This window comes from Phocoena sinus, chromosome 9, assembly GCF_008692025.1.
Source record: "Phocoena sinus isolate mPhoSin1 chromosome 9, mPhoSin1.pri, whole genome shotgun sequence".
NCBI lineage: Eukaryota > Metazoa > Chordata > Mammalia > Artiodactyla > Phocoenidae > Phocoena > Phocoena sinus.
Genome location: NC_045771.1, coordinates 22,880,283 through 22,893,656, shown reverse-complemented (window position 1 = coordinate 22,893,656; position 13,374 = coordinate 22,880,283). Strand labels below are relative to the sequence as shown.

General features: G+C 38.2%; 1 protein-coding gene across 6 annotated transcripts in view; it reads left to right on the top strand.

Moving 5' to 3' along the window:
* The window catches only part of NRF1 (nuclear respiratory factor 1), a 134,697-nt gene that overhangs the window by 58,395 nt on the left and 62,928 nt on the right, over positions 1-13,374 (top strand). For all 6 annotated transcript variants that reach the window (XR_004351402.1, XR_004351403.1, XM_032642852.1 and 3 more), the window contains exon 5: positions 11,028-11,168. Coding sequence is in view for 4 of the 6 variants with exons in the window: in XM_032642852.1 (XP_032498743.1) it covers positions 11,028-11,168 (141 nt within the window). In the remaining 2 variants the exon portion in view is untranslated. The remainder of the gene's footprint in view (positions 1-11,027; positions 11,169-13,374) is intronic.

Genomic DNA, 13,374 nt, shown 5'->3' with positions numbered 1-13,374 from the left:
ACACTTTAAACAGGTGAATTGTATGGTGTGTGTGGTAGGCTGATTAATGAATGGCCACCAAAGATATACAGATCCAAATCCCTGGAACCTTTGAGTGTTACCATATGGCAAAAAGGACTTTGCAGGTGTGGTTAAGTTAAAGATTTTTGAGATGGGGACATTACCCTGGATTGTTCAGGTAGGCCCTAAATCTAATCAGAGTGTCTTTATATAAGAGGGAGGCAAAGGGAGATTGATGTAGAAGTAGGAGATGTGTTGGCAGAAGCAAGAGGGTGGGTGCAGGGAAGGGGTCAGGAGCAAAGGAATATGTGCTAGACGGCAGCTAGGCAAGATGAGAAAATGGATTCTCCCTTAGAGCCTCCAGAACAACCAGCCCTGCCAACAGCTTGAGCCTGTGAAACTAAGAGAACGAATTTCTGTTGTTTTAAGCCACCAAGTTTGTGATACTTTGTGGCAACCATAGGAAACTAATATGTATGGTATATGAATTATATTTCAGTAAAGGTGTTAAAATTTTAAAAGCAAAATAACAGGCAAAGGTATGTCAGACAAATCCCTACAAAAATAAATCATGGATCACAGCATTAATATCAGACAAAGCCAGATTCTCAAGACAGATGAGTATTAACTGAGAACCATAGGTCTTCTAGTGTTGATAAGTAGTTTATGTCTCAAGTAACATTAAAGCAAAGAATGTAGATCAAAAAGTTAGAAATGGGAGAAAAAAAGAAACTAGTGGTAGTAGGAGGCTTTGCTATCTTTGTCAGATCAAGGAAGAAAAATATAAATAAGAACATAGAGATCCGAATATTAGAATTAATAAGGTTAATATAAAGAATAGATATATTAACATTGATATCTTACAAATATATTTTTGAATATACCATATTTGAAAAATTACATGAATGGGTTATAAGAATTGACCATATGTTATTATTAGGCCCCAAAGAAAATCTTAATAAATTGTAAAATGCAGAAAATTACACAGGCCATGTTTTTGACCAAAGTATAGAAAATTTAGAACTTAATATAAAAAAGATTGACAGGAATTTTCAGCCACATGGAAATTTGAAAAAACAACTTAATTTGCAGACTACTTAAAAACAATTTTTAAAAAACTTTAAAAATTATGATCTACACTGATGCTCAAAGGAATGTTTATTGCCTTGATTTTTTTTTTTTATACACAAGAAAGAAGGAAAAGAAACTACATCTAAAGCCAGAAGCTGGAAAGGGAACAAGAAAATAAGTCTAAGAAATAGAGTAAGTAAACATGAGGAAGAAATTAATAATTTTGTAAACAGAAGTAGAATTGTTACATTCAAGAAATGGTACTATGAAAAATCCAATGAAATAGAAAAACTTCTAGCATGCTAATTGAGAAAAAGGATGAAGAAAAATATACAGTCTTAGAAGTGAGATAACAGTTATAATTGCAGATAAGAATAGATTGAACATTGTAAGGAAATGATATGCATTAATTTTGTTCTTTTAAATTAAAAATCCTAACTAAGTGGATAATTCAATAAGAAAATAAAATAACGAAAATATATCTAAACCTCAGTAGGATAATAAACATGTACAAAACTGAAAAAGCAATTAAACCATATCCTTCAAAGGGACACTACGCTCCTGATTATTTGGGGTGACTTCTGTTAAACCTTCAAAGTACAGAATATTCTTTAATCTTATATATATACCAATACACAGGGTGGTATTAAAGAATCAGAGCTCATGTTTACCGTAATCAATTATGCAGTGTATTCCACATAATCTCATATTAACAGTAAAAGAAATGATTTTGTAATAATGTCTAACATTTATTGAATGCTGTGTTCTAGGTTATGTATTATATGTATTATAATTATGTATTATCTCATTAAATATTATTAAAATTTTGGTATTTGCATTTTGTCCTCCTACCTGAAGCCATCATTAATATTCCTTCTTGCTCTTCTTTCTGGAGGCTGCTGGGAACTCTGGAAAATTAAAATTCAGTAGGGCCATTCATCTTTGGAATATGGATTTCAGATTCAAGATTGTCAGTTATTTTACAAATTTGTCAAAGGGGGATTGAAAACTTTACTGGGCCATTTTTTTTTTTTTAACTTTTGTCTATTTATTTATTTGGCTGCGTTGCGTCTTTGTTGCTGTGCGCAGGCTTTCTCTAGTTGCGTTGAGCGGGGGCTACTCTTCGCTGTGGTGCGCAGGCTTCTCATTGCAGTGGCTCCTCTTGTTGCAGAGCACGGGCTCTAGGGTGTGCGGGCTTCAGTAGTTGTGGCATCTAGGCTTAGTTGCTCCGCGGCATGTGGGATCTTCCCGGACCAGGGATTGAACCTGTGTCCCCTGCATTGGCAGGCGGATTCTTAACCACTATGCCACCCAGGAAGTCCCTACTGGGTCTTTTAATACGTGGTGTTGAGGTTTCTCTTATATTTTCCAGGGTTTCATTTATTTCTCCATACTGTGTTCTGCCCATATTACCTCCTTGCCCACAGCTGGGATGTATGGCAAGCCACTGTAAATAAAAACAAAAACAACAAACTGGAAAAAAAATTTTTCAAAATAAGAACAACTACAATTTACTGAGTGTTTACAATGTGTCTGTTTCTGCTAAGCACTTTATGATTTTTACTTAATCATTACAGCAACCCTATGATGTATATATATATATGTTATTATCTGTGCTTTACAGATGTAGAAATTGAAGGTTTAAGAGCTTAAGTATTTTGTCCAGGGTCACACAGTAAGGAGTGAACTAATGATTAACATTCTTAGTATATAAAGAGCTCTCAAAAATCAATAAAAATATGAACAGATTAATGAATAAAAAGATCCAAAGATATGTTTGAATATGGGTTAGATATTAGAAGATGATATTAAGGAAGTATGTTATTTTTGCAGGTTGTGATAATTGTATTGTAGTTGTGTATGAGAATGCCCTTATTTTTCCAAGATGCATGTTGAAATATTAAGAAGTATTGGGACTTCCCTGATGGTCCAGTGGTTAAAGAACTTCGAGCTCCCAATGCACAGGGCCCGGGTTCAATCCCTGGTCAGGGAACTAGATCCCGCATGCCTCAACTAAGATCTGGCGCAAATAAATAGATAGATAGATAGATAGATAAATATATATATATATATATTTTTAAAAAGTGTTGCAAAGTCTATACTTTAAGTGGTTAGCCCAAAAAATGTGTGTGTGTATAGATGGCAGATAAAGTAATTATGCCAAAATGTACAACTATTGAATCTAAGTGCTGGATGTACAGACATTTATTTTACTGTTCTTTCCACCTTTTTGTATATTTAAATTTTTTCATTTAAAAATTATATTTTTTAAAATACCCAAAGACAAAAGAACATAAATAAAAGGAGAAACTACAAATGTTTAACAACCACAGAAATTTTCAAAGAAATGGGAATTAAAACAAAAAGTCATTTTACATGGCTCATGTTGGCAAACAGGAAGAAGATATATAACTTGCAGTGTTGGCATATCAAACAGGCAATGTAAATTGGTGTAATTTTCTGGAGGGCATTTTGGCAACTGGGATAGAAAGTGCCCCCAGTGTACACTTTTTAATCCAGCTTCCTTTTGAAATTTTCTCCTAAGAAAATAATTGATTAAATGAGCAAAGATATCAGTCGCTGTACTATTTATAGTATTTTTTTAAAAATTGAGAATAACCTAAAAGTTCAAAGATAAGGGGTTGGTCAGATAAATCGATGGCTTATCCATAGATAGGACTGCTACACTGCCATTAAGCATAGATCTTTCTAATATTTTCAGATGCTGATGATGAATTATTAAGTGAAGAAAACAGGTTAATAGAACCATACAGAATTTGATCCTACTTTAAAAGTAAATCTGCATTTTCTACATGTTTATGAAATTGCTGAGTGCAGAGGATTGTTGTAACTAACATTTGTATAGTAGAGCAGATTTATATTCTCAGTAGTCCTGACAGGAACCCTGAGATGTAGGTATTTATTTTGCAGATGAGAATACTGCTAGCTCAGAGAGGTTAAGTGATTTGCCCAAGATTCCCCAATTTCTGAATAGTAGAGCCAGGGCCCAACATCTCCCATAGGTTTGTCTAGGATATTGAATATGGAGTTTCAAATTTAATCTCATTTTCTTAGTCTTTCCCCCACTCCTCTAAAGGGGGACAACTATACCTTCCAGTTCTTCCCAGTTCTGTGAAAGGTCAGTATGGTTGCTATAAGCAAGCACCCACTATAGCTACTGCTAGCTTCTTTCTGGGGAGGGAAAGAGGCAGTATAACGGTCATTATTCTGGTGCCACTGAACAGCAAAGGTCGCTTTCCCTTTCGCTCCTCCTGGTCAGACCTGCAGAACCAAGAGAAGAGGCCAGAGAACCTTGGGGGTGAGTAAGTGATGAGGTGAAAGAGAGTAGGAAGTAAGAGAGAGAAACTTCATCTATATGTGCATATGTTTGTATGTAGTTTTTAAGGGAGAAAGTCATTTCCATGTATATTGAAGATGCAAATAACACAAAACAGACATTATCAAAAATACTTTCAAACGACTGACTGAAAGAGAATAGGAAAGAGAAAAATCTCCTCCTGGATATTTTAATAGCATCTCAAGTTCAGCAAAACTAAAGTCTTCTCCTCCCCAACCAAAGAAATTAATGTCTGTTTCCAATATCTGTCCTCCTCATCCAGTTACTCAAGGCAGAAACCTAGAGCCATTTTGGCACCTCCCTCTCCTCTTCTCCACCCCACACCCCATCTATTACTTTGTTCTCCATTCATTTCCTAAATATCTCTGAAATTGGCCCACTTTCTCTGTTTCCATTGCCACGACCCTAGCTACCAATCTTGGTGTGCATCCAGTTCCCTTTTCGGTGGCAGGAGCCCTCTGCTTGACTCCCACCTGTCTCTAGCCTCATCTTGCCCCATTCCCCAGCTTCTCTCTCTACTCCAACCACAGTCTTTGTTCACTCCCTTGCTTCATCCCTCCACAAAGCTGTTGTGTATGCTCTTCCCTCTGATTTGCCCTCTCTTACCTCCTTCTTCACCTTATTAAACTTTGACTTATATTTAAGAACTCATCTCAGTTGACACTTCCTCTGTGAAGTCTTTCTGACCTCCCTGTGCAGATTAAAGCCCCTTGTTCTATCCAAGACTCTCACAGCGCCTCTGAGCACTTATTATAGATGCTTTATTATTTACCGATTTGTGTGATTATTTGATTAATGTCTGTCCCCAGCTAGATTGTGAGCTCTTAAGGTGGCAGGGACTGGATCTACTTTATTCTCCATTGTGCTCCCAGTGCAAGCACTGTGCCTGCCATGAACAGTTGCTCAGTGATATTTGTTGAATGAATGAAGCATCCTAAACGTTTGGCAGCACTCAGAAATTCAGAATGCAGATTTGGTTTCTAAATTCTGATCCTGCATTGGATCGAAATTGAGATCTTGAGAGGTAAAGATTTATTAAGTTAGATTGTGTCATCTTTTATAGTACTTGTCCCAGTTTGTAATTACACATTTATTTTTGTGTTTGTCTTCTCCACTAGATTGGAATATATACAACCTTGGGGCACTGTGACTGATAACTTTGCTTCCCATTTTGTCCCCAGCCCTTTCCTTAGCACAGTGCCCAGCATACAAATGAATAATAAATACTTTTTGGATGGAGAAGCTACTGGTTCAGAGATTACATATGCCATGTCTATATATGTAACATGGGGGTAGTGAAATAACTTAAAATTAGGCAAACTCTCAGAAAGGGCCTTTGACTATGATGGAGAATGAGAGTTCCTTAACCTAGAAACTTAAGATTTCTCTAAGCTGCTTGGGATCTACTACCTTCAGATCTAATGTCCTCTGCAGTTTAAAACTTTTGTCTTTTTAAGGCCTCTGCTCTTTAAAACAAAGCAAGTTAAAAGACCTCCAGAATAATTCCATTGAATGTTTTGGTCTTTTTGAGTATCATTCTTAGTGAATGAAGGTGTGGCTCCCATAGTAAAACATAGAGTTACCAACATTTAGACAGGCTAATTCAATCCTACCCATGGGTTGATGTTAACTAGAGTGGGCATATGTAGCTAAAAACTTCCCTTTTGTGAAAACTCTGTTTCGGCTTTGATTTCTTGAGTGGTTTCCCACATTGATTTTTCCTGTATGTGGCTCAGTGTCCTCATGTGTGAAATAAGGATAATACCAACTTCACTGGGGAGCAGTAGAAATTAATTAAAGTTTATTATCATTCCCCTATATGTAATGTTTACAGAGAACTGGCATGAAAGGCATTGGCAAATGGTAGATTTTAAAGTTGCTGTGCCCTAAGGACATTGTCTTGGTGGCTTACTGCCTTATCACATACTTTTATGAGCTTTGTAGAATAGGCCTAGAAAAATTTTATTGAGGGACAGAGAGAATTTCCATCTTTTTTCAGAAGAACCATGGGAGTTTCTGAAGGTGGAGCTCTTTCCTCAGAGTCAATAATCCATAGCATTTAGATGGGGTTACTCTGGGTATGACTAACCAGTTCTAAGGTACAGATATTAGTCACAGTCACAGAAGCAAGAGGTAGCTCTGGGGTTATCACCAGCTTCTTTGAAGTCATCCTTCTGCCTTTGTTTAATTCCACCTTTCCAATAGTCTCATGATTTCTTGTTTTAAGTCATTCACTTATTTAGATAGGTTTTTAAAAAATGGCTTCAAGTTACATGAAATGTGGAAGCATATTTAAAAAGTAGTAAAGGAAAAGCCCTATTGTTTGTTTATTAACTTACTCAACAAATAACTAACACTGTTAGATACAAAGTACGAGATAAGGATTCCATCCATCTAAGTCCTTTGAGGTTTCAAGGTTCAAAAGTAGGGATCCAGGGGGCAAGGGGAAAACTTGAGATCTGGACTGAGGCAGGAGAGGGAAGAGGCTGACATTGGGACTGAAGAGAGAACAGAATGAAGCCAACAGATTTCATGGGCCACAGCGTGTGGCCTGGCTCTGTGCCAGGCATGCTTCAGGATCACAGGTCTGAAGGCAGCTTTGATGCTCAAAGAGATGCTCAAGTGAGCATCCCTTTGTTATATACCTCAGATGACAATGTATTTTTAATCTCAGAGGGGCTCATAGGTAAAAAAATATTAAAAATCTTTTTTGAGACCTTCCTGAAGATTCCTCTTTTATCCAGAAAAGCTTTGAGTATGCAAAATAATTATATCTTGTCTGGGACTGTTTTTGCAACCTCACTAAAGGCCCATTGACCTTACGGTTGTAGCAGCCAATTCCTAAATCCTCAACAAGCGCGTTCTGTGCCCAGAACTCTGATGGCTCCTGTAAACACCCTAAACGCTCTCATCTCTGTTAATTATGAGGATGTTTGTTAATGTATTATCTGTACATGTCTGAATATGTGAAATGTTTCATAATATATATTTTAAAAATAAACAAAAGGCCTGGTTCCTGTGCTCAGTGATTTCATAACACTAGTTGTGTACAGTGTAGCCTGGAAATAACATGTAAGTGACACATGATTATTTGAATCTGTAGAAGTTTAAAGGAGTAAGATAATTATGGCAAGAACACTTGGGAAGTTTTCTCAGAGAAAGTGGAAGTTGAGTTGGGCCTTGAAAGGTGGATAATATTTGGATAAGAAGCAGAATTAGTTGAGTTGGGCCTTGAAAGATGGATAATATTTGGATAAGAAGCAGAATTAAAGACCCAGAGACAAAAGAACTTGCTAGATGCAGAAGTTAGTGAGGAGGATGGCTAGCTAAAGAGGGAGGATGGTGAGCAAAGCTGCCCAGTAGGACTCTGGGTTATGCGCTGGGAACTCAGGAGGGTGCTATTCACATAGTTCTCAGAGCTGGGCATGCACAGCTGTACGTGGTGGCCCTGGTGGAGAGTATTGGGAAAGTAGGGAATGATCAGAACAGTTGAAACGCAAGACTGAGAAGTTTGGACTTCATCCTATAAGAAGTGGGGAACTGTAGGAGTATTTTTGAGAAAAAAGATAAATGATAGTGAAGTGGCTGAACATATAGGCTTTGAAGCTACGTAAAAATTAGTTTGATTTTCTGCTATATTCCTATATACTAGCTATATAATTTGGGGAAGTTACTTAAGCCTGAATTTTCTTATCTGCAAAATGGGTATAATGGTAGTTTCTTTATAGAATTATGTGAGAATTAATTGAATAATGTATGCAGTGCATGACACATAGCAAGTGTTCAGTAAATGGTATTTGATTATAATTTATCAGTGTTTCAGAAATTTTAAATGGCAGCAGTATAGAGGATGAATTGGGGGAGGAGAGATTGGTAGGCAGACCAGCTGATTTTGTTTTTAAGTGGTTTTTAACTTTAATTGTGAAACAAGTTAGTTGACAGCGACATATTGGTGTGAAGTGACAAAGGCTTTAGCTGTGGTTTTTGGAATAGAAGGTGGAAGTTGGAAAACAAACAAACCTGTATTTCATCATATCTCTGATACCATCAATTATAAGATGCACCATTATTTATGTAGCACCAAAAAAAGAAAAAATGACAAACTCTGACACAATGCTTATTATCACTTGGAATTTTTATTTTATACTTATTGAAAGAGTTTTTTCAGGCTTACTTAGATACAGATTTTAATCATACTGCTTTTGTAAATACATAAAAAGGAAAATGTAAGTGAAATAAATTTCCTATTTCTAAATTTTTTTTTAGCTATTCCTAAAACTTTTTCACACTCACAGTCCAATTCTTCTGGATTACTTCTTGTTTCAGAGTCATCATTGTATGTGTGGTTTCATGTAATATTGTCCTCTGTGCCATCAAGAGCATGGGTGGTGCTTCATTTCTTTAAAAAGAGCTCTACTGTTGTCTCTGAGACTTTTTCCAAGCTGCGACAAGTTTGATGCTGGTGCTTTTTGGTCTTACCAGAAGGATCACTGGGGAAGTTATCAGACAACAGCCAAGACTCACATTCCTTTCTGAAATGGTGCTAAATGGTTTGTTGATTTTAAAGGCCAGGGGTTACAGTCATGCCTCCAGGGATAACAGCCATGTTCACAAATGTGCAGTCAGTGACTGCTATGCCCCATAACACCTGGTCTACAGCAATTTTAACATGTATTCCAATTTCAGAGGAATGATAAATGTGGTGGTGGTGGGGTTCATCTCAGGATTGATAGATCAGGTAGAATTGAAGCCCTAGCTTTTTAATTCTGGGAAAGTTAGTTAACTTTACTAAGCAGACTTAGAAATATTGTGTTCACACCTGAAGTTGTAAATTACTCTGAGGGATGCTTTACCAGCTTCTTTTTTTTTTTTTTATCAAGATTTTTTTAAGGAATTATACAGCACGGGTAAGTTTAGCAAAATGCCTGGATCTGAATTCCTGGAATTCTGCTGACCCATACAAATGGCTGAAATTGTTTCAAACTAGCTAATAATAGTAATAATCTAATGATTTTTTGTTTTAGAATGCCAGGTGTTTCTGCACAATGAAATTTACCCTTATATTATTTTCATTCACTCCAACTATGGGAATACATACTAATATAATGATTTAACCTGATACATTAAAGTTCAAAGACCATAAATTAGGCTTACTCAGTTTTTCTGTGAGTTGGTAGTGTAAAAACTCTACTTAGGATATAGAAACCTAGAAATCAGAAAATATGTATCCTTAAAGATGCCATGACAACACAGCTATTTAGTTACAATAAATATATCAGCAGTAATTTTTGAAACTTTCTCTTTTATTGGAAACCAGGATAAAACTGAATCTCTAGAGATAATAATGATTCTACGTGTTTGCACTATTTTTCTTTCATCACTTTTATTGTTGACCTATTTGGAAAACTCTGTAAAAGTTGTACATCGTAGCCAACAATAATTTTTACTTTTCCATATGCTTGAGGTTGAGTATGGGAATCTTTCTCTTTTAATCTTCATAGTGAGATATTTATAAGGAAGTGTGTGGTGATTGGAGTTCAGTCCACTTAGCAGAAAACCCAGGACTCAAACATTGTCATAACTTCTGGGTAAACCTCATTTTCTCTTACCCTTTTTTTCTAAGATAATGGCCTGAGCCCTGAAAGCAAGTTAATTTTCTATCCCATCTTGTCACATTTCTATAATTCCATGGCTTCTTTGTTATCCCCAAAGGTATCCTCATCCCCCTTGTGTATTCTTGTAAGTGAATGAACCCATTATTGGTGGTGGTAGGATCCAGTGTCTCTCTGCCATTTCTGCTCATGATAGAAGAATGTGTACATGTGCAATGTGCTGCTGTTAAGTTCTGGGTTTTGAGAGACCTTTCACTGGCATTGGAAGGAATGGAGTCAGAGTAACAGTATCTGCTTCAGACCTGGGCTTGTCAGAGTTACAGACGCATCATGGGTTTGAAGTTCACCTCTGTCACCAGGGAGTACCAGAAAGGAGGAGGACTTGACCTGTGGTGCTCTCTCTGGCCCTGGGCCTTACTGATAGTGACACCTAGCTAGTTTTTTTCTCTGCCTTTCAGTGCAGCCTCTTGTACACTTGAATCTCCCGTTTGCTTGGTAGTCTAGCTTTGTAGGAAAGTAACGGCATAGGAAAGTTTCAAATAAGTTTCTTAGAGTTTCAGGGACATAAGTCCTCAGTGATCTTGAAAATGATTTTGGTAATTAACTGCCACAGCTAGGTTTTATCAAATGGCCTGGGAAATGCAGAATAATGAATGCCATTCCTGTTAGATCTGGAACAGGTGTTGGGGCCAGCATTTACGGAGAAAAGGTGATTTTAACTGAGGAGCGGTATTTCTGTAAAAGATTTTTCCTCTGGCTTCTTTCTACAATTGTTACCTGTAATTTCATCATCTTTTCATTTAATTCTGTACAATGTGATGTCTTTGGGGCCAGCGGGTATTTTTATCTGCTAGCTGTGGACATGTTTGTTCTTAGGGCTCTGCAATGGCTGAGGGAGGCCCGCCCCACCCACTCTCTGGTTGCTTGGCACCAACCCTCCCTGGTTGTTGGGCATCTTGTTTACTTCTGCCCTTAATTCCCTGCAGGTCCGTAAGTACAAGAGCATGATCCTGGAAGACCTGGAGTCTGCCCTGGCAGAGCACGCCCCTGCGCCACAGGAGGTTAACTCAGAGCTGCCGCCTCTCACCATCGATGGAATTCCAGTCTCTGTGGACAAAATGACTCAGGTAAGGGGCAGGGAGTGAGGTGGCACAGGTGTGGGCAGGCCTCAGATCTCTTTTTTTAGTTTTGTCCTCAGTGATATACCACGAGAGTGAGACACAGGCTGGAGCCTGATAGTGAAACAGTAGCAGCCTTGGAAAAGAAAATGTAGTGCCAGGAGAATGCTCCAGCTGAGGGCGTGGATGTGGTCTTCTACTTCTGTTGGCAGTTTCTTCCTTTCACTTGGTCCCTTGGGTTAGATAAAGAAACTTTTAGCTGGAGTTGGTTTGGACAGGAGACTGTCAGGACTTTGATGAATCACAATCAGGGGGACAAGTAAACTTTCAGTCTCTTTTGGGCTGAGCTGCTCCTCTTTCCATGTAACTTCTGAATACCACCACACTATTGCCAAGGAATGCTCACTGCTCCAGGGAATAAGAATGGAAAACTCAGAAGGACACCCTCCTGAGTCATTGCTTTCCTCCTCTCCCTTTGAGAGGGGAAGTCAAAATGTACTCAGCCTGATAAATCAACATACCTCAGGGATTTTGCTGAGACTGTCCCTTATAAGTTTTTTAGCTTTAAAAGTGATAGCTTGATCGAGATCAAATGCCTTTTTTATAACATCTTTCTACCTTATTTCTTTATTAATACTTCCAGCTTTAAATTCAGTTGTGAGTTTTCTTTCCTTATCTTGTTCAGACTTCCAGCAGCATTTAACATAGTTGATTACTCCTTCCTTCTAAAAATACTTTCTTCTCTTGGTTTCTGTACCCCACCCTCTCCTGAATACCCTCCTGCCTCACCGGGCACTCCCTCTCAGCTCTGTGCTGGCTCCTCTTCCTCTTCTCACCTGATCAATATTGGCAAGTCCCAGGGCTCTATCTGTAGTTTTTCTCCAAGTAATCTCATCCTGTCCTGTGAGCCTTATATCCCATCCGTATGCTATCTGTACCCCGGCTTATACCACTGTTAGATCTCCAGTACCTAATATGCCTGAAACAGAACCTTTGACTGCCCCCACTCTCCACTCCAAATGTGTTCCTCCCCTAGTATTCCTCATATCAGCTGATGGCACCACGGTCCATCTGGTTGCTCAAGTCCCAGCATAGGAGTAATCCTTGGTTTTGCCCTCACTCCCCCACAAACCTCATCTAATTCATTAGCAAGTCATGTCATTTCATGTCTGAAATGTATTCTGAATCTGACCATTCTTCTCAGTTCCCATCACCACCCTTGCCCAAGCCTTTAGCATCTCATGCATGGACTGTTTACATTGATCAGTTCTATTGATCTCCTTTCTACTGCAGTCCACGCTCTACAGAGCCACCAGAGATTTTTTTAAAAACTTAAATCAGGTAATATCACCCTCTTGTTTAAGCCCTTTAATGGCTTTCCACTATTCCTAGAATCAAATTAGACTCTGCCATGGCCTCTGAGACCCTATATTAACCTGGCCTCTTTCAACCTCATTTCTCATTCTTCCCCTCAGTCACTGTGCTCTGGCCACACTCACCCTCTTTCTTCCTGTCAAACACTCCAAGCTCTTTCTTTTACTTTTTCTATTTCCTCTGCCTGAAACATTGTTTTCCCAACTCATTGCATGATTGACCTTATCTTATTCAAAGTCTAACTCAGATGTCACCTCCTGAGACAAGCCTTTCTTGATTATCCCATCTAATGAAGCTTTCTCCTCACCACCAAGTTACAGCCTAATACATCCCCTATTTTATTGTCTTCGTAACACTTACCACTACCTGAAATTATCTTATTAACATTTATACTTTTGTGTGGTCTGTCTCTTCAGCTAGAATTGAGAGCAAGGGCTTAGTTCTGTTCTTCACTGCTGTCCAGTACAGCTGCCTGGCACCAGATAATATCTGTATTCTAAATGCAGTTGGCCCTCCATATCCGTGGGTTCTGCATCTGTGGATTCAACTAGCCTCGGATTAAAAATATTGGGGGGAAAATATTGCAGAAAGTTCCAAAAAGCAAAACTTGAATTTGCAGTGCTGCACCTATTTACATAGCTTGTACATTGTATTAGGTATTTTGGTAATACAGAGGTGGTGTAAAGTATATGGGAGGATGTGTGTAGGCTATGTGCAAATACCGTGCCATTTTATATAAGGGACTTGAGCATCCTCGGATTTTGCTATCTGTGGTGGGGTCCTGGAACCAATCCCCCGCAGATACCTAGGGGTGACTGTAGTACTCAGTCAATATCTGTTC